The sequence below is a fragment of the Musca domestica genome, unplaced genomic scaffold (assembly GCF_030504385.1).
Source record: "Musca domestica strain aabys unplaced genomic scaffold, Musca_domestica.polishedcontigs.V.1.1 59, whole genome shotgun sequence".
Lineage (NCBI taxonomy): Eukaryota > Metazoa > Arthropoda > Insecta > Diptera > Muscidae > Musca > Musca domestica.
In genome coordinates this window covers 3,103,490-3,131,344 of record NW_026712362.1, presented here as the reverse complement: position 1 = coordinate 3,131,344, position 27,855 = coordinate 3,103,490, and the positions used below count along the sequence as shown (strand labels likewise).

At 31.6% G+C, this 27,855-nt stretch overlaps 1 protein-coding gene across 1 annotated transcript in view; it reads left to right on the top strand.

Annotated features, from left to right (window-relative positions):
* Positions 1-27,855, top strand: part of LOC101894421 (steroid receptor seven-up, isoforms B/C) — a 59,305-nt gene that overhangs the window by 4,674 nt on the left and 26,776 nt on the right. Inside the window, exons 2-3 of the mRNA XM_005179601.4 lie at positions 14,505-14,654; positions 24,550-25,101. Coding sequence (XP_005179658.2) covers positions 14,505-14,654; positions 24,550-25,101 — 702 coding nt within the window. The remainder of the gene's footprint in view (positions 1-14,504; positions 14,655-24,549; positions 25,102-27,855) is intronic.

Below are 27,855 nucleotides of genomic sequence, written 5' to 3'. Positions count from 1 at the left end.
ATTTCCCAAAAGGGAAATTTTCAGATTTTGCATAAAAATCGTATATCTTCTCCTCAGAAAGCTAAAACAAAAAGAATTTCTTGGAAATTGCTAAAAATAAAAATTTCCCTTTTTGGGAAATTTGTTCTTTTCGAGGGAAATTTTGGATTTTGGGGTAAATTTTTGGCGTGGAAAATAATTTAAATTATTTTTAATTAAATTTTGAACAATTTTCTATTAGTTTTGCTTTTTTGCCTTGATTTTCCCAACAATCCATCATCCATGCATGAATGGCAACTTCATCATAAATTCCCATATAACGCTGGACATTGTAGTTTAGTTCTGCCTTCTCTGCCCGCTGTTGGCACACATCAAATATAAATAGAGATTATAATTCGTCTGCCGTTGGTTTTTTTTTGTCGAATCTCTCTACTATTTTATTACGTCAAAGGCCGTAAAGTGAACACGTACAGCTAAATGGCCCAACGCGCCAAGGTATCCCTATATCCGTTGTTACAAAGCCCAGACGGACGGACATTATCTCTATGAAAACAACATCTTAAAGGTTCTATCAGAAGAAGCAAGCAAGCAAACAAACAAACACTGGAAAGAAAAATCCAGACAAATAGTCATACACAACAAAAAAGTTGAGAGGAAGCAAGGCATCAGGAGGCAGGCAGTAAGGGATGTTTGGCTGGCTGGACAAACAAAAAAACTCACACACACAAACCAAATTCATTCCCAAGATCCCAGACAGTTAGTTAGACATTGAGATTACACCACACACAGCTAGACCAGGCTCTCTGAAAGAAAAACGTAATGTTGATCAGGAGGCATAAACTTCAAGCCGGCCGCTTTGTTGGGCTTTTTTTCCGTGCCAAGAGAATCGCACGTGAATCAAACAAAACGCAAATGAAAAGCAATGCATTTAGGCCCAGCTCAGCTTGGTGTTATGAATGCGTTAGAATTTTTGCGATTTTTTTCGGGGAGAAAACTTTATGCATTCTTAAAAGATTGTGGTTGTTGTTGGCCACAATTCTTATCTTACAGTTGGTCATCATTTTCCACCAAGATGATAATGGTCATCATCATCGTCATCAGCATAAGCCTGGAACAACACCATCTACACATGGCCTGGTCTTGACATTCTCCACCAACACCGTCACCGCCACCACCTCCACCACCTTGGAGGAGGAGTAGGAGGGAGCCATGATTTTTAGTTTCTTTTTTTGTTTTTGGTTTGGGTTGCTTCATCTTCGTTTAAAATTGATTGCTATCGTGTTTTCCTCATCAACAGCAACAAGCAAGCAAGCATAAAAATAACAACAACAACAGCAAGAAAAACACCAGCTCTGAGACGACTGGAAACATTGATGCCGCAGCAGTGGCAGCAACATACCTCAAATACCTAGCTTACCACATGCAGCAAGCTAACATGCATGATGCATCATGCCATTCCATGGGCCTTAATGTTATAACGTTTAATCTCCCCCAGAAACATTGTTGTTGTTGTTCCTTGTTGTCCCATGTAGCTAGGCGAGATGTGGGTGAGGTTCCATGCTTAGATTTGGAAGTTTTACAAGAAAGTGGACAAATTTCACAAAGCCTGGGAACGTTTTTTTCCCGTTCGGCGGTGATGAGGATGATGATGAAACAAATTGAAGTTAATTAGGATTTTTTTATCCAAAATATCCAAATGGCATTCCAAAATTTGTTTGATATCCGAATATTAATTAAAAAATAATTATCTGCTTTTCAAACCACTTTAAGTGCTTAAAATATTTATCCACACCCCATTCTAAAAGTTCCAAAATCATGATCTAAACATCAAAAAAACGTTATCCGTTTTATCCACGTTATACAAAATATTATCCGCTTTTATCCAAGAAGCTTTAAACCAATATTTAATTAGGTAAAATGTTTATTCACGTTATCCGTAAAGCTCTAAGATCATTATCCAAACATCAAAAAACGTTATCCGTGTTATAAAAATATTATCCGTTTTATCCAAGAAGCTTGAAATCATTGTTTAATTACATAAAATTTATATCCACGTTATCCGAAAGGCTTCAAAATCATTATCCAAACACCAAAAAACGTTATCCGTTTTATCCGATTTATATTAAATATTATCCGCATTATCCGAGAAGCTTCAAATCATTGAATAATTCCGTGAAATGTTTATCCACTTTATCCATACAGCTCCGAAATTATTATCCGAGCTATCCAAACAACATAAAATCGTTATCCGAGTTGCATAAAATATTATCCGCGTTATCCGAGAAGCTGTAAAACATTATCCACATTATCCAAACTAAAAAAATTGTTATCCGTGTTATCCGAAAAACTTTAAATCATAGTTCAATTGATATAAAATGTTTATCCACGTTATCCGAGAAGCCTTAAATCCTTATCCACTCTATCCAAACAAAGTAAAATCGTTATCCGTGTTATCCGAGTTGTATAAAATCTCATCTGTGTTAGCCGAAGAGGTGAAATCATGATCCGATTGAGGTAAAATGTTTATACATCTTATCCGGGAGGCATCAAATCGTTATCCACTTTATCCAATTAGCATAAAATCGTTATCCATGTTATCCGCGATACATAAAATCTTAACCGTGTTAGCCAAAAAGCCTGAAATCATTGTTCGATGGAAGTGAAATATTTATTTACCTTATCCGCGAAGCTTTAAATCGTTATCCACATTATCCAAACAGCATATAATCGTTATCCGTGTTATCCGAGCAGCTAAAACTTGTTATCCAATTTATTTGATTGGCCGCAAATCGTTATCCACGTTATACGAAGTGCATAAAATCTTATCCGCATTATTTAAATTGCATAAAACAATTTATTCGTGTTATCCGCGAACCAAAATTCATTATCCGCGTTGTATGACGAGTTTAAAATAATCACACGAGTAGCATAAATCGTTATCCATGTTATCCGAGCTTCATACAATTGTTAAAAATTTTATCCAGGAAGTCTTAGCTGTTTATCCACTTTATCCGCAGGTCTTCAAATTGTTATCCGGTTATCCAAATACTATAAAATCATGGCAGAATACCATAAAATCATTATACAACTTATCCGTTGGGTATAAAATCATTATCCGTTTTATCCAGATGTCAAAAAAATCTTTATCCACGTTATCCAAATTGTGCGAAATCTTTATAAAAATCCTTGAGTAACATAAAATATTTATCCATGTTATTTTTTGAGCATACAATAGTTATCCGCTTTATCCGAAAAGTACTTACCGCATGCATCAAGCTAACATTTATCCACGTTATCCAAAAATACAAAAATGTATTTTAATAATAATAAAAATATTAATCCATGCTACTTAAACCTTGAAAAATGTTTATCCGCGACTCAAGGCATTTATCCACATTATCCAAATTCAAAATATTTATATTTTTTAAGAAAACCAAAAAATACAACAATTTTGCCCCTGAAGGTAGGCAACGTTTTCCAAAAATAATTTAAAAAAATTGATGTTGGATGAAAGTAGTGTAAAATACTTATCCGTGTTGCTTAGACCGTGAAATATATTATTGCTTTTATCCACATTATCCAAATTCGGTAAAAATCTATCCGCGTCGCTCGAAGATCTCAAAACGTTTATTTGCATTATCAAAATATTTATCCCAGGCAGTTTAACCTTCTGAAACATTTATCCAAATCTGGTAGAAAATTTTTCCACGGTATTTTAGCGACTCATCTATGATTTTAACGCTCCAAACCTTTATCCACTTTTTCCAAAATTTTTGTCAGCAAGTATTTTCACAACTCAATACGTTTATCCACATTATCCAAAAATATATCCACATTCTTTAAATAACAAAAATCCTTCTTCCCTTCCTTCTTCTCATTGAAAAAGTGAACCAACTATCCATTGTATCCAAATTCTGAATTTCTTTTTCAACTTTCTTCAAATGAATAAAATTTTTTTCAATTAAAAAAATTCGGTTTCTTTGGCCACCCATCATCATCATCAACAAATATTTAGTTTCCTATCATTTAACTAATTAAACGTTATCCAAAACCCCTTCCCCTCCCCCCTCTCCCAGCGTTCCTTGAGAATTTGTTTTGGGTTACAGTTGCTCTTTATTTTCATTCTGACCAACTTCTTAATGATTAAATTAAAAAAAAAAAAAAAAAAAATATTTTGATGTTGTTGTTTTTTGCTTAATTTGTAAACTTATGTATGAATGAGCAAACATGTGAATGACAACAATAGCAACAACAAAAACCCAGCTATGACATAGGACAGACTGATCTTTTTTAACAAGAAGACTTAATTATTAAACGTGGGAATATTTGCTGGGTTTCTTCGCATTTTGGGGTTTGAGTATGTAGTGTTCAGCAAGTCCGCTTCATATGGAGCTTTCCTCAAACCGAAACAGCAACAACAACAACTAACAAGAGTTCCTTGGCAATTCATTAAAATGTATATTACTTTAAAGTGGTTATATTTAATTTTTTTATATGTTTTACTGCATAATTTTTATTAAAAGACAAATTTATGTTTGCTCTCATACATGTGTGTGAGAGAGTACCTAGTTTCCGGTAACTTGTCCCTACATTTGTGTCACACACACAACACGGCGCGGCGTGAAAAGAGCCATGACAATTTTTCTTGGTATCATTTTTTTTCGCATTGTGTCTTTCTTGACTTGGCTTGGTTTCTTTCTCTTTGTGACAAAAGCCTAAAGCACTTGTTGGGCAAATCTTGTTGAAATTAAAATTTTTAATTTATTTTTTCTTCTTCTTCTTTTTCATTTTTTATATATATATATGACACTGCCAACATATGCTCAAGTTTAGTTGCTAATGAGTGTCATGTAAATTGTTTGAAACTAATAAATCAAAGAGATAATATTATTAAAAAAATATATATATATAATTAAAAATGACTAATGAATTTTTAACAGGAGGAGGAGAAGAAGAAAAATATATTTTTAATTATTTTATTCGTTTGACAAAAGAAAAATCAGAAAAACAAAGGCTTGTTAAACAAATCATGGTATTAGCTGCAAGTAGGGTTTTTTGCTTCTTTTTTTTGCAAACTCCTTGAACATAACTACGACAAATCATTGTTAAAATGAAAACCCTTAGCACAAATTGATTTTAGGTTTCCAATAGAAAATCACAAAAAAAACAAGAAGATTTGCTAACAAAAAACAACAACAAAATATCACTACGAGACAGCACGAAATTTTTTTCCCCTTGGAAAGTTTGCCAAGAAAACAAAAAAAAAAAACTCAAACAACTTAAAAACATGATCGTGATCATAGCTTGAGACAAATAAAGTCCCCAACCAAAAAAGAAAAAAAAACTGATTAGTGTTTGCTTGAGTTTTTTGGAGTAGAGAGACCAACAAAAAGGGAAAACATTATTAGCCAACAAATATAGGGTTTGGATTGAAGGTAGCTGGTTGTGGAACTAGTTAACGGTTTAATTAATTAGCGTTTGCAATTGTTGGCTTCTTAAAGACAATGGAAAAAGGCAAGAAATTGCCATGAAACATTAGAGTTAATTAGCAAATTTTAATGAAATTTGCCCAAAAGTAGGCAATAATAATAAAATTATTCAGTAACAGCCTAGAAATAGTCTAGAGATTTCAAAAGGAAACAATAGAGTTAATTTGCAATTTTAAAGGATTTTGCCTAAAAGTAGGCAATATTAATAAAATAATAACAAAAGGATATGCCATTTTTAAATATTCTTTAGTATATGGTGGAAATGATGCAAATTTTTAAGAAAATTTAAAAATACAAAAATGCTACTCCTAAATGTAGGCAATATTTTTCAAAATAATCAAAAACTGTTATAGCTATGAAAATTCCATGAACAAATTATGTGAATTTAAGGAAAAAATAAAAAATTTTATATTTTTTTTTAAGAAAATTTTAAGAGAATTAAAAAATACAACAATTTTACTCCTAAAAGTAGACAAGATTTTCCAAAAATAATTTAATAAAAATTGAATATTTCTAAAAAAAATCACAAAAATTCTATGGCAAATTGTTAACATGATGCGAATTTTTTAGGAAAAATCAAAATATAAAAATTAGACTCCGAAAATTATATTATATATTATACCGAACTATAATATTTCAAGCGCCTAAAACTAGGCAAAGTAGGTAATAAAGACTAGCCTAAAATTAGAAAATATTTCTGCTAATTTTTTTAATTTTTAATCAGGAACTATGAAATTAAAGGTATTGAACTAAAAACGGGCCCCAAATAATTAATTTCAACATTTTTTGCCCAAAAGTAGGCAATATAAAGTGAATAAATCAGTGAACCCCTTAGAGTAGGCAATGACTCAAATAGAAAAATTATATATTCCGAAAATGTTCTGGAAAAACAACATAATGAGTGGTGTGAATTATCTAAAAATGTTTTAAAACGTAAGAAAATAAAATGTTGCTCCCCTAAAGTAGGCAATATATTTTTCAAACTTAAAGGTATTGAACTAAAAACGGGCCCCAAATAATTAATTTCAATATTTTTTGCCCAAAAGTAGGCAATATAAACTGAATAAATTAGTGAGCCCCTTAGAGTAGGCAATGAATTTAATATAAAAGGTAAATATTCGGAAAATTTCTAGAAAAACAATATGGTGTATGGAGCGAATTATCTGAAACTCTTTTAAAACCTTAGAAAATAAAATTTTGCTCCCCAAAAGTAGGCAATATATTTTTCCAAATTAATTATTAATTTCCAATTTGTCTCATTTTAATCATTTGGAATGTTTTCCTCATTTGAGTGTTTCTACAATATGATATGAGATATGAGAAAAAATTAAAAAAAAAACGCCTAAAAGTAGGCAACATAAATTGAAGTTTCTTCGAATTCATAGCGGTTTTGGTTTCTTAAAACCCTAAAAATGAAAACAATTCAATGTTCTTTTCTTTGTTTGGAAAAATTTCGAATATATAATTTTATATACCTAAAAGTAGGCAATATTTTTTAAAAGAAAAGTTTTTTAGAGCTAAAATTTCAAAACATGCTTTGGAATTGGCAAAACATTTAAATTCCTTTGAAGTATTAATGGTTGTGGTTTTCTAATAAAAAAACCAATCAATAATTTTTTTTCTAAATACACACCTAAAAGTAGGCACTACAACTTGAAGTTTCCTGCGATCATTTACATTATTTTAGAAACTAAATACATTTCATCGCAACATATTTTCCCTTCTAACCCATTTCTTTTAATGCTTTTCTTCCCTGCTCCTATTCCATTGCCCTTCCTCCAAATTCCCCCGAAACCAAGCTCAAGCCCACCCTAGCCATTCAAAGATGTTACCCTTTTAATTTCACTGAAGCCCAACCGCAAAAAAATAATAATCAGTAGATTGCATGCAACTGTCACATGTAGTCATATAGAATATTTGTTCTGCTTCCACTCTCTCCCATCCCCCCTCTATGCTACCTCAACTCCCTGCTCAAACTGTCAAAATAAAAAGAAAGAAAACCTACCAACTTATCACGGCCACGGCCAGAACATCATTTGTCTATGTAAAGTTAAAGACATTTTATACATATTTTTATGGCACAATTTCCTTAAAATACAGCGCTCAGCCAACAGAACTGCATGTTCATTCAACTTTGGAACTGCAGCAGAATTCCAACCATAAATCTAAGACGAAGACAGCGCCGGCATGCCAGTAAACTGGCAAAAAATATCAAATTCATAACTTGGCTTTAAACTGAATTAGCCTTAATTAAAGACAGAAGAAGAGAGAGAGAGAGAGAGAGAGAGAGGGAGGGGAAAGCCACCATTATCATCATCAGGTTAATGTCTTGCTTTTCATAGTTAAATTCTTCTCAGAGCTTCTGTTGTGGGGCTCTACAAAGATTTTTGTCATTGTTTAAAAAAAAAAAAAAAAAAAAAAAAAAAAAAAAAAACTGGGTTAAATTTCTCTCTTCCATTTGAGTTTTGTTTTTTTTTGCAATAATCAATGTTTAATTGTTGTTGTGGGGTTTTAATTGCTTTTTTTTGAAAATTTTCCAAAGCAAACAAAACTGTGATCAAAGTATACGATTTTATTCGACTGCAAATGCTAGCTTCTCTGGCTGGCATTTTTGGTGTGTCTAAAGTAATTTCACGCTTTTAATTGCTTGCCGATGCGCAACAAGTGTTGCGCGTGCGCAAAACGTGTGTTTCTTTGCCATATTCTTTTCTTCATTTAATGTCTCGGGTTTTTTTTCTTTTATTAGCAATTTCTCCATTTGGCTTCTAGGGGGCCCAGGGAGAGCAAGTTCATGTTTGGTTGCACTTTATTTAATAGCACTTCTAGTTGTATTTTTGTTGCAGTTGTGCTATTTCTGTTGTTGTTGTTGTTTTTTTGTTTTCTAATAAATGCAACAAAAACAACAACTATTTGTTGTATATCTAGACTCTGACTTCACATACCGTTTACATTTTAAGGAAGTTCAATTAATTGCTGTTAATGTTCAGTTAACTTAATAGACGTCTTACTTGCTCTAGCTAGCTGGCTGGCTGGCGAGCTAGCTGGCTCACTGACTGGCGGCGTCGGCATAGCCCAGCGGTTTTGTTGGTGGCGTTAAGGTCTAACTATTATGGTCTGTCAGTTTTGTCTGTTTGAGGCTAATTGTTCATAAGTTTGTTGGTTAACTGTAAAAACACAAACAACAGCTGCAAGATATATTGAAATATATTGTTTTTTGTTGCTGGTGGAAGTGCAAGAAATCACGCGATTTAATTCTATTTTCAAATTAAAGGCCATGCTTTCGTGGAGAAATGGGCCAGAGAGAGAGAGAAAGAGAGAGAGAGAGAGCTCAAGGGGAACACAAGAATAATTAAATAAAGAGAAAAATATTTTTTGCCTAAAAGTAGGCTCCAAAAATTTGTTATAATTTATAAAATGTCTGGAAAAATACCTGCCAATTTTGTAAAATTACTCTAAAATTTTTATTGAATTTAGAAACAATTTAGTAATACGAACTTTGGCCTAAATAAAATTTTTAGAAGAATATATAAAATTTTTGAAGCATACAATTAGGCTTCGAAAATATTTTGATGATTTTTAATCATAATTGTGCTTCAATTTCCAAATATCAGTTGAAATAATGATTTTGGCCTAAAAGTATGCTTTAGAAAAATATAAAAAAATCTTCAGAAATGACCGCTATTTTCGGATATCTGAAAAAATGACTGCCAATCTCGTAAATTTTTTCTGATATTTTTACGGAATTTGGAAAACAATTTAATAATATTAATTTTGGGCCCATTTATATATTTTAGAAAAATTTTCAGATATTTGAAGCATACAATTAGGCGTTGAAAAAATATTCCATTTAATATTATGACTATTTTTATACATAATTGTGCTTGGATATCCAAATTTCAAGTGAAGTAATGATTTTGGCCTAAAAGTATGCTCTAGAAAAATATATAAATTTTCTTGATGCCTAGAAGTAGGCTTTAAAAATATTTTTTAATTTTTTTTATGTATTTTAATCCAAGTTTTGCTTTAATTTGAAAATTTGTCCGTTTTTTCTTAACAGTATTTAAATAATTTTTTCTTAACCTAAAAGTATGCACCAAAAAATATATAATTTTTTTGAGGAAAATAGGCAGCACCTGAAACTATTTTTTTACTCAGATATAATATTCGTTTTTGTCCCATTTCTATAAAGTATGCTTCCTAAAAGTATGCTCTAAAAATATCTTTGAAATATGTTAATCCTAAAAGTATGTCTCTTGGTGATTGATGAAATTTTAAAAACAAATTAACGAAAAAGTCCGCCCTAGAAGCCTTTCACCATTAACACTAGCACAAAAACATCTATTATTTGGAAAGTGGTGCCTACTTCAAGGCAATTTGTTTTGCCAAAATAAATTTCAAGTTAAGTTAAGTTATACTTTATTGAGTCTTTAAATAAATTTCAAATAAAGTTTATTTCTACACCATATTTCCTTAATAAAATATTGCCTACTTTAAGGCTCTTTTGCGAAAATGGGGAACAAATTAATAGTACTTTCAACTCCTACTCCCTTCGAAACAAAATATTGCCTACTTTAAGGCTATTTTTTTCTTTGCCGAAATAAAATCCCTCAAAATAGTTGTCTCAACTCCCCCTCCTCTCCCCCCAGTATTTTCCCATGCCTTTATTGATTCCCTAAAAAAATTCGATCATAAAACTGCTATCAAATAACGATTGACTTGATTTCTGTCAGGAGCAGCGGAGAAAAGATAGAAAAAAAAAACACATTTTACCTTTATGCCTTTTATCATCATGCAGCAGCATGCCCAGCATGCTTGGTAAATCGCATAGTTTTAGATATGATTTTATAGGAAAAAATCAACAACATCGGCAGCATGATCTAAAAAATTCTGCATACGATAATAAAGGCGGGAAAGCAACTTACAAATGATCATTTTGGGAGGAGGAGGAGGAGAAGGGCGTACGAAAAAGTCTTTTGCGAAACATACGCTTTGGCCATATAACACACATTATATGACGATCATTTCGACTAGCTGGCTAGCTGGCCAGTCATCATCATCCTCAGAAGAAGACGAAGGAATACCACGTTATACTACATAGTCACGATTTCTGGTTTACAATGATTTTGGATGTCTGTCATTTTCTTGTTGTTGTTTGTTCTGCTATTTTATTTTGGTTCTAGTCTTCCTAAGATTGAGAAGAAGAACCTCAGAAAATTTCTTCCTAGTTGTAGTTTTATAGCTGTTTTGTAAACAGTATGCCAAGCATGAATAAAAACTACAACAAACACATGTTAAAAATTGGCCAAAAACGACGAAAATACCATGGCATACCAGCACACCATATGCTGCCATCATGCTGCAATGCTGATAGATAATCTCCGAAGAGGTTCTTAACATTTAAGCTTAAAGTTTTTTTGTTTTTTTTTTTTGGGTTATGGCTAGGTAAGCTTAGTTCAGGAAGATTGTGGTGGACAATGAATGCCGGGCTAGTAGTGGATAAGAAAAGGGTAGAAATCCAGCCAGCAATCAGCATCTGTTAATCTTAGAAGAAATTTTGAGATTTTTTTGCTTTTTTTTGTTTTTGATTTCCAATTTTATTTAATGATCATTAAGTGGATTATTGTTTTTGTTGTTGTGTTATTGTATCTCAAAGATATCGTGTTATATCAATAACTGAAAAAGGGTGGATCTCAACAAATAAAAATGTTTTATATACTCCCTTTTTATATCAACAACGCAAAAAAAAGAAAACCCACAACCATCTTCATGCTTAAGACGAAAAGGAAAATCCTCATATTCCGAAGCCATGATTGTGGCACGTTTATTTTTCGAAATCCAGTTTCTTGGCTGATATATTTTTTTTCTCCTCTTGCTGCCAATAATTTACAACTATGTATGCCATCTCAATACTGTTTTGGGCCATAACACCCGCACTCAGAGCAAAATGCCATAGCCAGGCACAAAATCTCTCCATGTTGGCATGCCAGACGTGTGTATTTTTTTTCTTTTGTGGTACGGTAAGGATGCTTGCAGGGGACAGACAGACAGACGGAAAAAAAGCACAACCATTGTCTTGTATTACACATTGGCCATCACCATGCCAACCAATACCTTAGACAGGCCGGCAAAAAACCAAAAAATTTAGTTTAACGTTATTGTTTAACAATTGTTGTTTTATATATTTTTATATGAATTTCATTGTTGAAACTTTTAAAGCCTTTTCGATTTTTTTTTGTGTGTGCGGAAAATCATTTGCAATAATACAAGACAATGAGATTGGAATATGCCAGCGAAAAGCAAAGAAATAAAAAATCGATACATTTGGTCAAACTGAAAACTGGTTACAATGCGGATCGTATTGCTGAGTCATTGGCTGTTGTCTAAGCAAAACATTTTTAACTCCAAACCTAAGGCAAAATTTGGTGGGAAAATTTAGTACAAAAAAAGTAAATTTTATTGAAAAAATTGAGATTTTGAAAATTATAAAAAATCAGAACGGTTTTATAGTAATATATTAGAATTTCAAGTATTTTCTTGATTTTCAGCCTAAAAGTAGGCATCATATTTTGCATATATCTTGATTTTATGCAGGCAATTTGTCTATATACGTTTAAGAGCAATTATTATCCACTTTGTCTCTTTATTTATGAAAATTTGGGTCATTTTCGAAATCTTGAGCCCGAAAGTATTTTCTTGATTTTCAGCCCAAAAGTAGGCATTATATTTGGGATATTTGGATATTTTGTATTTTATGCAAACAATCGGTCTTTATACGTTTAAGAGCAATTATTATCCACTTTGTCTCTTTATTTATGGGATTTTTGGACATTTTCCAATTTATGAGCCCAAAAGTAGGCACAAGAATTTACAAATTTGTTCCAGTTATAATTTTTTACTGACCGAGTACGAAACATATCCTTTACTAGTTAATAATCATACTTTTTTGGATGTAATTTGTTGGTATTTCAAGAATTTTCTTGATTTTCAGCCTAAAAGTAGGCACCATATTTCTGAAATGTCTAATTTTTTTCAATTATTTTTATTTTATCAATTATTATCATTTTATCAATTATTATTAACCAATTTGTCTTCATATTTATGGTAATTTTGCACATTTTCGGGATCTTGAGCCCAAAAGTAGGCATCAAAATTCAAAAAATTTTGAACTTTAATAATTTTTATCGGTCAGGAGTGAACAATATTCATATTTGAGAATATGTTCACAATGTTTTGTATCAAATTCTTTAATTTTAATTTTTTTTTGCCTAAAAATAGACACCACAATTTGTGAATAGTACCTTTTTTGAAGTTGCTGGATTTAGTTTTAACTAAATGAGTTCATTCTTAAATTTAATGAAAAATTATTGATGTTTTAAGCTTCTTTTATATTTTGATCCTAAAAGTAGGCACCAAAAATTAATAAATTTTAATATTTATGGGAGTTTTTAAATTTGTAATACTTCTTGGAATAATTTTCACCAATTTTAGACGATTTAAAGATTTTTTAATTAAAAATCAAAAGTATTTTACCCACAAAGCCTAAAAGTATGCACTGTTTTCTTCTTAATGTAAAAAGTGACAAAGAAATTAGACTGTATAGCCTAAAAGTATGCACCAAAAGATTGCTTAATAGGCCGTCTTAGACCCATTTTTAAAAGTTTTGAAGTATTTTTTTCTAAATGACAATAATGTAACAGATTTTTTTCATATTTGTTTTAAAAAAGTCAAATTTTGAGAATTTTCTCAAAAAAATGAAGCCTAAAGGTAGGCACTTGAATTTGATTGTTTGGTTTTTTTGAAGCCATAATGGAGATTTATACTACAAATTTCGTAAATTGTGTTACTTATAGGCAAATGCATTTCATATCTCATTATATTTTCTCTTCAAACTAAATCCGAACCTAAAAGCAGGCAATGGTTTTTAGAGATTCTTTCATTTTCTTTGTGATTTTTTGGGGTTTCTTATTTAAAATAAGTTTTTCTCAAGCTTCCCTTCTGAAAAAAGTTGCATGTAGTTTTTGTTGTTTTTGTCTATTTCTTTTACCATTCCCCGACCCCTCTCTTGATGAGCCATCATCTCGAGCAAAACATTGAAGTTTCATGATACACATGTTTAGATACGTGGCGACATAAAATTAAACACACTTAAACATTTTTCTTTTGCCTCGCAAGAGGTTTCAGCTCACATTTGAGCTACCCAAAAAAGCGACAAGCGAAAAAATCGAAAGGCTGCATGTTTAGGCATTGGCAAAATTCGTGTCTTACGAAAAATGCTACTCTCCACCCCACCCACCCTTCACCACTCTTTCCCAGCGATCAATGGATTGTTTACATTTGAGAGCCCTTTTAGCTTTGGTTTCGTTTAACCGTATTAAGCGCCTAGTTTTCTTCGGCAACAAAATCTCTGGGTACATTAATTGAAAGCCATTAAAGGTAATTTTATGGGAGGCGTTAAGCCATGAAACGTGTAACATGGCCATTGACATGATGATGGCCAGAATAGCCGAAAAAAACGAACAACAACAAGAAACTTGTGAGAGACATGAAGAAGACATGGTAGATGAATGCTCTGGTTTAAGGCTAGGCAAAAAAAAAAAAAATAACCAGGAAGACTAGACTTGGGCTATTTTGGTGGAAACGACAGCAGCCAAGATATTGCCAGCTAAACACTCAAACTCTGAGACAAGCCAGTGTCGCAAAGGCTCAGGCTTTCAACGTTTTCCTTTCCTTGGCGGCTAAAAGGGTTCACATGGTCGGCATTAAATATAAGTAGAGATTAGCCAAAGAAAACGGCAGCCTAGAGATTTATACACACGTTTTTCCACAAAAATACGGGTCAAAATCCATGTAAAAGATGTACTACGAGTTGGAGGTTTTTTTTGGGGGGGCTCATGTTTTAAAACTGCCAACAAGCTTGCTAACAGCGCCTGGAATTTGTTGGAAATCTTGTTAAAATAGCACTCCAGGCCCAGGAATGACATGTTATTTTAAATTCATATTTTAATGTTTTATTTTTCTCTGTTTTTCCCATTTCAGGTTGCAAATCATTCTTCAAACGTTCGGTGCGTCGCAATCTAACCTACTCCTGTCGGGGGAGCAGAAATTGTCCCATCGATCAGCATCATCGGAATCAATGCCAATATTGCCGCCTCAGAAAGTGCCTCAAAATGGGAATGAGACGTGAAGGTAAGTTTTTTTTTCTGGGTTTATTTACATTTTTCTCTCTCCCTCTCTCTCTGGCTGTCTGTCCCTTTCATTGATAGTATGCCGTTTTTGTTGTATGGGGTCAATTAAAAGTCAAATTGTAAAGGCTGACTGACCATTTGTCGTTTTCTAAATTGAAAATGGCCCACAGCTCCGAGTGGCTATTTTTTGTCACTCTGCTGATGATCTGATCACATTGTTTTGTTTTGTTCGTTTTTTTTTTGTTGTTGCTGTCTATTTTGCTCTCATGCCTGACGTTGTTTACTTTTTAAAAATAAAACGGAAGTAGCACGAGTTTGCTAGCCAAAATGTCACATAATTGGCATATATTTGAGAGACGTTTGTTTTTTTTTTTGCAATTTTATTTAATTTGCAAATTACTTTGTACTTTGTGACAAGTTTCTGTCGATGTATGTGTGTGTGTATGATTTATTCCTCTATTTTTTGAACAAAATGAAAGCGAAATTCGCTTTGCTAATTTTGTGTCTTCTCCTGCTTTTTTTCTTTTCTTCTTCGTCGGCTACTACTTTACATGTTTCTTGTCTTCTCGGTAAGCGGATTATGTTAAATAAGTATTTAGCTAAACATGCCAAACAGAAAAAAGGTGTATTTTGCAACATTGGGCAAAGGGGGTTGAAGTTCTAAGTTGCGATCACATGTTGGCTAGGTTGCCAAGTTTCAAAGTGAGAGCTCATTCAGGAGAATAGGAAAATTAAAAAAAAAAAAAAAAAAAAAAAAAAAAACAAAACTCAATAATAATGACAATCAGCTGATAATGTAAAATTGAAGCATACTTTTAGGGGCAAACTTCTCATGCATATTTTTAAAGCTCGTAAAACGAGATATCATTCAGTATCATGGGGAGTTTCAAACATCGTCCTGAAATCCTGAAAAAAATCGCCCATATTTAAGTCAATCAGAAATTCATAAAAATTTAAAGCCTACTTTTAGGAGCTTACTTCCTACAGCTTTTTAGTTTTAAAGCTTGGAAATTAGGATCTCATTCGGAAGAATGTGAAAATTCAAAAGTTGACCTGGAATTTAGAAAAATGGTCAATGCTTCAGGTTCAACAGCAGATTTTATGAATTCAAAGCATACTTTTAGGAACATACAGCTTATGTATTTTAATTTTTAAACTTCAAAAAGCCAAATCTCATTCAGTAACAAGTGCCAGTTCAGAAATCGTCGTGGAATTTGGAAAAATTGTTTATATTTTAATAGATTTGTGGAAATTTGGCATTCAAAGTCTACTTTTAGGGGCATATTTCTAAAGACATTTAATTTTAAAACCTTGGAAAGCAAGATCCCATTCAAAACTATGTGAAATATCGAAAATCGTAGTGAAATTTACATATTTAGTCAAAACAATAGTAATTTGCTGATTTTTTGGCATTCAAAGTATACTTTTAGGGGCTTAATATTAATTTTTTGTGGAATAAAGTGCTATACCCTTAAAATTTCATTTGACTATTTTCATTTTTAGTTGATTCTTTTGCCATTCAACTTCAAATTGCATTATTTGATATTTGTAGTATACTTTTCTGCGATTTTATAGCATACTTTTAGGAGTTGCAACATAGAAAGGTACAGCTTCAAAATTATACTCAATGCCTTTCATTTAATGTTGGATTTTTTTTCTGGAGAATTCACTTAAGTTATTATTACTTGCTGTGTATGCTTCAACATTTTGAAATTTTTCATAGCATACTTTTACGGGATTTGCTTGAGTTTTTTTACTGAAAAAGATTTGAATTTTGCAATACATCTGTTATCCCTCTTAAATAATAAAAGTATGCATTTTTTTTTAGCAAAAATTTCGTGAATATTTCAAAGAAAACTAGATTTTCTGTTTTTTGTTGCATACTTTTAGGAGTGTTCAAAATTATTTTTAACAAATCTATAAGATTTTAGCCTTTTAAATGTCATTTGAGGTTCAAAAAATTTAATTAGTTTCTAATTCATATTTGTGGCATACCTTCAGGTGCTTTGTGGAATTTTTTTATGGCATACTTTTAGGATCTCAAAGGAAATCTTTGTCCACCTAATTCCTTATAATGAAGGAAAGTGGGAAAAATTGTCAGAAGACATCAAATGTAGCCAATATTTTTGTTTGCAAAATATACTAATATTCTCTTTGCAAAATTGCATAGTTTTAGGAGTTCAAAAACTTTTTTGTTGAAGAAAATTAAATATTTTCACCATTTTTTTACTTTGAATTAGTTACAAACCCATTAGAAATTATATCACAATTTTCTGACATACTCTCATTGCCTTTTCTAATTTATAGCATACTTTTAGGTTGTTTTTTTTTGTCTCACAAAGGAAATCTGTTTTTTATTTCTTAAAATTCAAAAAAAAAAAAAAAAAAAAAAATCATTTCCCTTATCGTTGCATACTCTAAGAAATTTATTTGTTTTTGTTTTTTTCCACAATACTTGTTCTCCAATTAATTCCAGCTGAACAATTCCAAGTTATTTCCACATTGGGGTATTATTAAAAAAGCGAAACTATTGGCATATATGTATGTGTCATTAATAACGCACGTTCTAATACGCAACATACATAAATTATAGTATAGCTCACTAGTAACAAAAAAAAAAAAAAAAAACAAAACTGGCATCAATTAAACATGAAATGGTGTTGGTTTTGAAAAAAAAAAACGTCACCTTTGATGACCTCTCTAGAACTTAAAATGCAAAACATTAGCAAACTTGCCGCCGCCGCTGCTGCTGCTGTTGTTGATTTTGTTCAAACAGCTATGGCAAATAAATAAATATTGTGGCTCATGAAAAAAAAGAAGACTAGAGCTTAGACACACACACGCATACTACACACAAATACTAATTAACAATTGAATTATATGGTAATTAAGTACTCAACACTTGATTGAAGGCTTTTGTGGTGAAGAAAAAGAGGAATAATAATAGGAAACAGAATATGGCGTATTTGGTGTTATTTGAATTTTTTTTTATAAATTAATGGGGAGGAAGGAGGGGAAGAAATAAATATTTTTTTATAAAAAAAAATTGGAAAAAAAATAAAAATATATAAAAAAATATAAAAAAAATTAAAAAAAAAGAAAATATTTTTCTTTCCTTCCTTAAAAAATATTTTCGAAAATAGATAAAAATATATAAAAAATAATAAAAAAAATTGAAAAAAAATATAAAAAATTTAAAATATTTTTCTTTCCATCCTTAAAAAATATTTTTTTTTAAAGAATTTTTTTTTTGTATGGAAAACTGTTTAAGAGAGTATTCTTTCTATAATTTTTCTGTCCCTGGAAATAATTTTATATTCAAAATTATTTGATTTTCAATTTGGAACCCCAAAATTTTATTTTTTCCGGCCTCTTTTCCTTCCATACTTTTGGTATTAGCCCCAAAGAATATTTTTGCCCCTTCTTTATCACTTCATACAAAAAACATTATTATTATGGCCAAGTTCTTTCCAAGCCACAAACACTGGAAATAGCTCCATAATTAAATACGAGTGTGTGTGTGTTTTTGTTGCTATTGCTGCCATTATTTTCGCAACAATCTTACTAATGTCTTTGACTTTTGGTGGTATTCAATTACACGTAAACTTGTTGACTTTGACAGCCAGCAGCCGCCAAGCTATCAACACAACAACTCGAGCGAGCAACAAAAAGAAAAAAATGCTATAATAATTAACAAAGCATTTAATTTACGATTGCATCGAGATTTCCTCACACCGATAAGATATCGAGAGAGCGAGACACCACCAGCACCACCACCATGACAATGCCTGTGTGCTGCCTTCATCAGCATCAAACTATTAATGTCAATTTTTGCTAATTCAAATACCAGTTGCAATTGATTAGAAAACAACAACAAAAATGCAATTTGTTGTTGTTATTTTTTTTCTTACATTACATATTTGCACTACAATTGACAGGTTTTCAATTTTTTTCTTGAATTTATTTACAACACACATTGCTGACTTTAGTAAAAAAATCATAAATAATTATTTGGTCCGGTTCTTATTTCTTTTTTTCGAAACAACAAAATGTAATTGTTTAACAACAAATGACAAATATACCAAGAAACACTTGTTTAATATTTTCATCAAAAAAATCTTCCACTTTTGGTTTTGAAAAATTTAACCCTCCCTTTTAATTACCGAACCCAGAGATCATCACCTTTACCATTTGCCTTTTGCATGGATGACCAGTTTACTTGAACTTGTTTCTAATGTCTACATAAGAATTAACATTTCAAAAAAAAAAAAAAAAAAAAAAAAATCTTGTTCCTTCCTCATGGAAAAAGGCCCAGAAAAAATCGTGAGAAAATTTTTATTTTAACTTCGAAAAAAATATTTCATTTGAAACTGGGTTTATTTCTTTTGTTTCGCCTATGAATAAATGAATGGTCAAGTTTCATGTCCGGCCTTTGGGTTTTCTTGCCTTCTTTTCTGGATCACATGAAGAAGATCACCACCACCTTAAGGTCATTACAATTAGACAGTTTTGATGACATTTTTGCTTTTTTTTTGATATAAAAAAAACTGGACAAACTTGTTTGGAATTTTAAGGGAAAAAGTTTAACCCACCAAAAAATCGGGCAAAAATAAAACAAATATTTTGTAGAAAGAAAATCAAGGAAATGGAGGAAATAAAAATTGAAAGAAAATCAAAAACAAACGACAAAACGGAAATCCAATTGGAATCAGGGGAAGTATTCTCAAACGAAAAATACACATCATTTAATAAAAGTTCTAAATTCTAAGAATAGATTTCATAAATTTAAAGAACAGTTTGAAAACCCTAGGAACATGTTCATTAAAAATGCCATTCAAGGGCATAAAAAGAAAAAAAGAGTCTAGAGAATAAAGCTTATATTATTTGCTTTTGAAATTTATCATTTTAATTTGCCTATTTTAAATTTGCACCTTTAGTTAAAAACCCCTCTCTCTTCGCGTTCCTATATTCTACGAACATTTTCCTGAGTTCTAGGAACTTTTCTGGAATTTTTCCGATATTATAAAAAAAATAATCCGCAAATCCTGTTGACTCGCTCATTCAATTGCCCAAATATTTTATAGTTTTTTCAATTTTCCTCTACGGATTTTTTTCTTCATTACAAGCTATTCTTTCTGAATTCCTAAATTCTAGGAACATTTTTCTTAATTCTATGAATTTTTTTTGCAATTTTGCTGATTTTAAGAGATGTGAACAGCAGATATTGTAAATTATTTCAATTGCCCACGCAATTCGTACTTATGAGGTTTAATAGTTGACATTTTTTATTTGTATTAGAAGCTTCTCTCTTTGAGTTCCTAAATTCTAGGAACATTTTATTAAATTATAAAACTTATCTGTATTTTTGCCAAATATTCCTGAAGTAGCTCTCTCATTTCATATGTTTTTCCTTTGATTTTTCAATTGTCCATAGTGGGAGTTGGAAATTTTTCCTCTCTTCAAATTCCTAAATTCTAGGAATATTTTTCTCAAATTTACGCAATTTTTCCAATCTGGCAAATATTGAACAACAATAATCAGGGATTTCTCGATAGCTTCTTTTGCCTTCTAAATTCATATTATTTTGTCTTTGGGAATGCATATTATAATGTTTCTTAGAAGATTCTCTCTTTGGATTCATGAATTCTAGGAAAAGGTTCATTACTTTTAGGAACGTTTATGTATCTTCTTCAAATATTGGAAAAATGTGAACAATGTAAATATAAATTGCCTTATTTACTCTTTTCCTTCCAATGCTTGGAGTTTTTTCATTATTCGAAGCTCATGTCTTCCAGTTCCCAAATTCTAGGAACTTTTTTTTCCTAATTTTATGAATTTCTTTTTTTATCAATTATTGGGAAGCCGAAAAAACATTATTAGATTGCGTCTCTAGTCCCAGTCCCAGGTTTTTTATATTTACAATTTCAAGTTATTTTGTCTTTTAGAATTAACTCTCCCTGGGGTCATAAATTCTAGGAAAATATTCATTAATTTTAGGAACTTTTTTGGCATTTCCTTAAAATTTTAGAAAAAATAGATTACATTAGAAACAACTGAGCTCAGTTGCCCTTTTGAATTATTTTTTAACTCTGTAAAGATCTACATGAGTAGATTTAATAAAACTTTCTCTCTTCAGATTCCTTAATTCTAGGAACAAAGTTCCTAAAATCCAGGAACTCTTTGAATTTTTGCAAAATATTGGAACATATAGATTAAGGCTTATTGAAAATGCTTCATGTGTTGTCTGACTTTATTTTTTTTAACTTTTTATTACGGAAAATGTTACTTTTCTTGTCACTGAGTTATTTTTTTTGTTTTTTTGCCATTCAAATTCCCTGCAACTCCTTGTTTAACACTCCTACAATTTTTGTAGTTTTTCAATTTTTTGTTGTTTCTCTTTTCAAACTGTCTTAAATATATTCATACTAAACATTATCAGTTTAGGAAATCTTCCTTGAGCAAACGATTTTGGTGCCTTTAGGCTTGAAACTCATAAATGTTTTAACAATTCCAAGCAAGGTTTTTTGCTCACTTCTTCCTCTCTCAACAATTGTTTGCATATAAAAATATGTATTTTTATTTTCCTCCGTCTGTTATTTTTTTTTTTCTTGAGATTTTGCGAAGTGTTATGATTGTAAGGCCTGGCCAGAGGAATTGTGTCTCGTTTGAGGAACACACCTGGATTTTTTTTTTGCTCACTCTCTGTGCCTTTGTAACGTCTTTTTTCCAAAAGAAGACAAGACAAGAAAAAAATATTTATGAATTGTCTAAACAATAAGACATGAGGCATAGCGACAGACAGACAGACAGACAAGCACAAGAAGTGAAATATGGAAATCAAGTACCTAATGGTCAGTTGGTCATCTTTCAAAGAAGAAAGAAAAAAAAAAACGGAGAAGAAGCAAAGCAAAGGTAGAAGTTTGACCCTCATTATTTAGGAGCAATTAAAATAAATGTCCTTTTGTGTTGTTGTGGGGTTGAAAGCTAGTTTTATTTACATATTGACTAAAGTGGATCTCCCTTGCCTGTAATGGTCAAGCAGTGTCTTCTTTAAGGGTTGTTGTCAAACCGGTTCCAGGGATTATTGTATCACTGACCAGTTCCATGCTGACCAAAAGTCCTGGGAAAAGCAGATTTATGGTTTGCCAAAGGTGTTGTATCTTTTGGTTATTAAGCAAATTTTCTTCTGCTTCCTCCACGGCTTATCCCCTCTTGGAATGGAGTGATGCTGCTCGACAAGATTTGTTTCTGTCTTTTTTTTTTTTTTTTTGGATTTCAAGATGTTTGTGGTTATATTTGTAATATTTTGATTTTTAACGCATTGTGGTTTTGTGTTTGTGTGAAAACAATCATAGATTCCCATCTAAGATAGGAGGAAGAGATAAAAACGAGAGTCTGGGGGTTAGTCAATCTTTAACCCCTACGAACACTGGCCCTAACTCATCAAACACTTGAGTAAATAAGGCCATTAAGCACGTGTTTCTCTGAGCAGTTACGCTGGAGTTAAGAAATTGATTTCAAATACTGGAGAGAGAGAACAAAAAATGAACAATCACTTGACATAACTTAAAAGCTCTTGAGCACGTGCAGCAATATATGCCAGCCAAGTGTTTAAGGCAGCTTGAAGTGTCTGAAAAATTTTACTAATTTTAAGATGATATTTCCTTTAAAACTGTTTTATTTCCTGGTTTTATTCCATCCCAAATCTCTCACTCTCTCTTTAATATAAATACATTTCTCCCACTCTCAGCAATAGTTCTCTTCCATTCTCCCTACGAAAAAAACAAATGATTTCTTTGTTTTCTTCTCTTTGCTCTACATTTTTGGTTGTTGTTGTTAGGGATCGTATGAGAGAGAGAGAGAGAGAGTGCGTGTGCGTGTGTGTGCGTGGGTAAGCTTTGGCTTGTTGTTTATGAATCCAATGCAGGTTATTAGTTTATTAGGCGTTGTAATTCTCATTCACTTGAAAGGCTATTAGGTTTTTATACAATTTTAATTATTTTTGAATATCCAGATATTTTTTAAAAATTTTCTGGCTCTCTGCCCATTTTTTGTGCTGGAAATTTATGAAAATCATTTAATTTTACCACAAAAATGACGTTTTAAATTTTAATTCTCTGTTTTTATTTTCATGAGATTGTGGGCCCAAAAAATCCGCAATTTTTAATTATTTTGTTTACATTTTCATCTCTTGGCCGGGGGGATAATGTAAACATGGTTGGTTTTCCTTGTGGTTTTTAGCGTTTACGGATTTAATGTAAATTTTTAATTAAAAGTAAATTTTAAGTGTCGTCAACAATAAAAATAATAAAAAAAACACAAGCAACCAGCCAGCCAGTCAGCCAGCTAGCCAATGAGGCATGCACGCTTAAGCGAACAAATTCAAATTAAACAAAAATATATATAAATTGTTGAAATGCAAAAATCCATTGTAGCTATGACTGAGTGTGTTGAAAATATTTTCAATTCAATGGAATCAACCGAAAAAAAATTTACATACATTTTGAAAACACTTTTTCCCCCACTTCTCGTATCGCAACACAAAAGGGTTGTTTGTCTGGTGCTGACGTCTTTGGAAAAATACTGTCGCTTTCTTGTCGTAAACGTAAGACACACAAAGTATCTTCTTTCTCCGGTAAAGGCAGGAGGAAATCCAGAATTTACTTGGCATTCAAAAGGGGTTGCAATCATTTGGCTTAGAACAACAACAAAACAGTTTTTTTTCTGTTTGAAATTTATCACAACAAAGAAGAGATTGAGGTTGTCTGATTTAATTTCAACTTTTATTATGATATGTGGCATTATTTGGCAAGTTGGAGGTACACACACACAAAATCACAAAAAAAAAAAAAAAAAACGGGAAGTGACAGGATATCTAGGGCTTGATGGATGACAAAGTTGTGTCACCGGTTTTGGCTGCCCAGCTATTGTTTTCGAGTGTGATGTAGTGGTCAAAATAATTGCTATTTTGGGCAAGGTCAGAAAAAAAAATTGCAAAGTTTTGAAAAGTTCCGAAAATTTTCAAAAGTTATTTGAAAATTAAAATTTCCCTTTTAGGAAAATATTTGTTTTTGCTCCAAAAACCAAAAATTATGTTTTATAGAAAATTTTTGATTTAAAAAATTGAAATTTCCCTTGAAATTAAAAATTTCCCAAAAATTTCCCTCATGGGAAATTTTATTTTTTGAGATCAAATGCTTTGGCTTTCCCTCTAGTTTCCAAAACCAAAAGAATTTTTGTAACTTTTAATAAGAAAAATATCGTTTGCCATTGATAACGAAAATTTCCCAAAAATTTCCCCCGAGGGAAATTTTTAATTTTTGGCAGTAATTGTTTTAGTTGTTCTTCTAGTTTCCAAAACAAAAAGAATTCTTCCAAAATATGTAAAAAAAAAAAAATGTCCCTTCGAGGGAAAATTTTTTATTTGAAGTCAAAATTTGAAAATTCTTCAATTTTTGGTCATTTTGCTGCAAAAAATTACGTTTGCCATTGAAATTAAAAATTTCGCAAAAAACAGGCGTAAAAAATTCAATTAAAAAAAATCAATTTTAACAAAATTTCCATTTTCAAAAAAAAAAAAAAAATAATAATTTTTTATAAAATTTTGTATTTTTTATAAAAAAATGTCCGCTTGTTTTGTTAGCCTTTGCAATTTTCATATTTTTTAAAACCCCTCCATAATTTTTCTCCTCTTCAATAGAATTATAAAACTCTCTTGCATCTCAAAATTTAAATAAATTTCTCTCTCCTCTCTCTCTTTTCTCTCAGTTTGGAAAAATATATTTCGACTTTAATTTCCAATAACCCCACAAGACCTATTCTAGAATTATAAAAAACCCTATAACTCAACATTTAAACTAATCTCCCCTCTCTCTCTGTCTTCTCTCTCATTTCAGCTGTTCAACGTGGACGCGTCCCTCCTACACAGCCCGGTCTGGCTGGCATGCACGGCCAATATCAATTGGCCAATGGCGATCCCATGGGTGTTGCTGGCTTCAATGGCCATTCGTACCTTAGTTCCTATATCTCATTACTCCTGCGTGCCGAACCCTATCCCACCTCCCGCTATGGCCAGTGTATGCAACCGAACAATATTATGGGCATCGATAATATCTGTGAATTGGCTGCCCGTCTGCTCTTCTCGGCCGTTGAGTGGGCCAAAAACATACCCTTCTTCCCCGAACTACAAGTTACCGATCAAGTGGCTCTGCTGCGTTTGGTGTGGTCCGAACTCTTCGTCCTCAATGCCAGCCAGTGTTCAATGCCTCTGCATGTGGCACCGCTGTTGGCGGCTGCTGGTCTCCATGCCTCTCCGATGGCGGCGGATCGTGTTGTTGCATTTATGGATCACATACGCATCTTCCAGGAACAGGTGGAGAAGCTGAAAGCTTTGCATGTCGATTCGGCTGAGTACTCGTGTCTGAAGGCGATTGTGCTGTTTACCACCGGTAAGTTGTTGGATATCCTGTACAAGGATGTGCCAGCACTGCTCACAAAAGTCTCACAAAAAGTGTGTTCACATAGTTCGGCGGGCAATAATGGCAGCCACAATTCCTCTGATAGTTCGACCGAAAGTTTACAGTTATCCGATGAAATCATGTTGGTGGTGAAGGATCATTTGGATGAGTTGAATCGTTTGGAGTCGGAGCAACAGCATCAAGCTGCTGCTGCTTTGCATTTGGCCACATTCATGAAAACGGTGGCCGGTGTTGAGGCGGTGACTCAATATTCCCTGAATCAAGCCAAGGAAAATGTTGTGCCCAATTCGGGGGATATGAATGAAAAGTATACCCCCGCCGCCACCTCAACGGCCACGGCCAATAGTATTGTGCCCTCGGCCACAAGTGCTTTTAGTACCTGTGCTCCCTCCACATCTTCTGGCTCTTTGAAAATGGCTCCAAAAGTCCAGGAAGATGATTTGCTCACGGCTCTCTATAATTCGGCCAATAATCAAAATCACAACAATAACAACAACACCCAAAACAGCAGTGGTTTGGGTAATTCTCTAAATCTCAGTCACTCTCCAGGGCATTCGAGTAGCAATGTTGCTGTTGCTTCCTCCAATGCCCCCGTTTCCACCACCACCACCAGCAGTGCAAGCTCATCGAACCCCTTAATGTCCAATGCCGCCATGTTCTATCAAACACCGCCACGCTCAACCTTTGGTTCGGCCTTTGATATGTTCCACCATAGCACACCCTTTGGCATGGCCTCACATGCTGCAGCGGCGGCAGCCGCAGCGGCCCATTCCTCAACGGGAGCCTCCTTTGGTAGTCCTAGTTATAGATATTCGCCATATAGCTATGGCAGTAGATGGCAGCTGTAGATTTAGTTGCAAAATTCCCAATCTCTTAAATTAGTTTCAAAACCAAATCTCATCAAACCAAAGTTCTCAAATGTTTGAAGTCCAAATAATATGTCCAAAGCAAACATGTTGTAAATTAATGTACTTACGTACCGTTTAGCCATAGTTCTAGCTAGCTAAGTACCTGTAGATAGTTGTAAATTTTAGTTTAGATTTTTCCAAACTCCTCTAACTCTTCTTCTTCTTTTTAGTTTTTAGTGTTAAAAACAAAACAAAATCCTAGTTAATTTAGAAATAATTAGAAATTTATTTTCTTCTTAAGTCAAGACAAGCAAACAAACAAAACCCCCCGGCGGAAGACCTTAGTTTTTAGTAACGTATTTCTAAATTAATTAATCTAATTAGTGCCTATTTATTTAATTTATTCTTCGAAAATTTAATCTAAGTTTAATTTATTTATTGGAAAACAAAAAACAAACAAAGAAAAATCAAAAAGAATATAGTACACATACATTTTGAAAAAAAACATAATTGGTGTTATCTCTCTCTTATTTTTTTATTTATAAAAATTGAAAAAAAAAACAAAAAAATTAAATGGTGATTTGGGAAAAATTATCATAAAAACACACACATACAAAAAAAAGTCCTAAAAATATGGGAAATATTTGGTATATGGGAAATAGATTTGGAATATGGGAAAGTTATTCTTGAAAATATTAACTGAACATTGAAAAAATTTAAAAATAGTTCTTGGTTTATTTATTTATTATATTATAAAAAAATATTTTTTATTATAAAAAATATTCTTTTTTATTATAAAAAATATAATTTTTTCTTATAAAAATTATCTTTTTTATTATAAAAATTATATATGTTTTTATAAAAATTATATTTTTTTAAAAAAATAATTTTTTTTATTATAAAAATTATATTTTTACATAAAAAAAGAATATAGGAAAATTGACATTATTGAAAATATTAACTGAACATTGAAAAAATTTAAAAATAGTTCTTGGTTTATATTAACATTATAAAAAATATATTTTTTATTATAAAAATTATAATATTTTATTATAAAATATATAATTTTTATTACAAAAGTTATATTTTTTATTAAAAAATTTTATTTTTACATATGAATATAAAAAAAGAAATATAGCAAAATTTCATAGAAGAGCAATATTAAATCAAATATTTTCTTTGACATTTAAAGAAATTAAAACAAATTTTTTTTAATGTTCAAACTAAACTCAATATTTCAATATTATTGATGATGAAGCCCTTGGGGTTAAATATTAAAATAGAAAATCCAATATTCATTAATAATTCATTAAAATATGGAAAATTTTAATCTTAGATTTTTTTTAATTGAATAATTATTTCAATATTTGAAGAAATTAAAAACCAATATTTTTATTCAAACTCTAGTCAATATTTTTTCAATGTTGAATTAATATTTTTATTCACTTGATGAAGCCTTTAATGTTGAATATAAAAAAAAATCCTGGAAATCATTAAAATTTTTTTAGTGTTGAAATATTGGAAAATTATTATTAAAATTGAAACATTCGAAACATTTCAGCTTCAAGTTTAAATTTTCAGTTAAATCAAAACGAGTCTAAAATATTTTTATAAAAATGTTCTAAAACCTTTAAAAAAATTGGATTTTGTCAATATTGAATTAAAATAATAATAATTTTTTTTTCGTGAATTTAATGATGATGGAGCCTTTAAGGTTGAATATAAAAAAGATTAATAGTTCTTTGAATTATGAACAAATATTATTAAAGAAATATGCAAGGGCTGCAGTAGTGCGGGGCCGATATCCTAGTCTAAAATTTTCGTCCTTCAAAATGCGGAATAAATTCACGTTAAAAAAATGCAAGACATCACCATC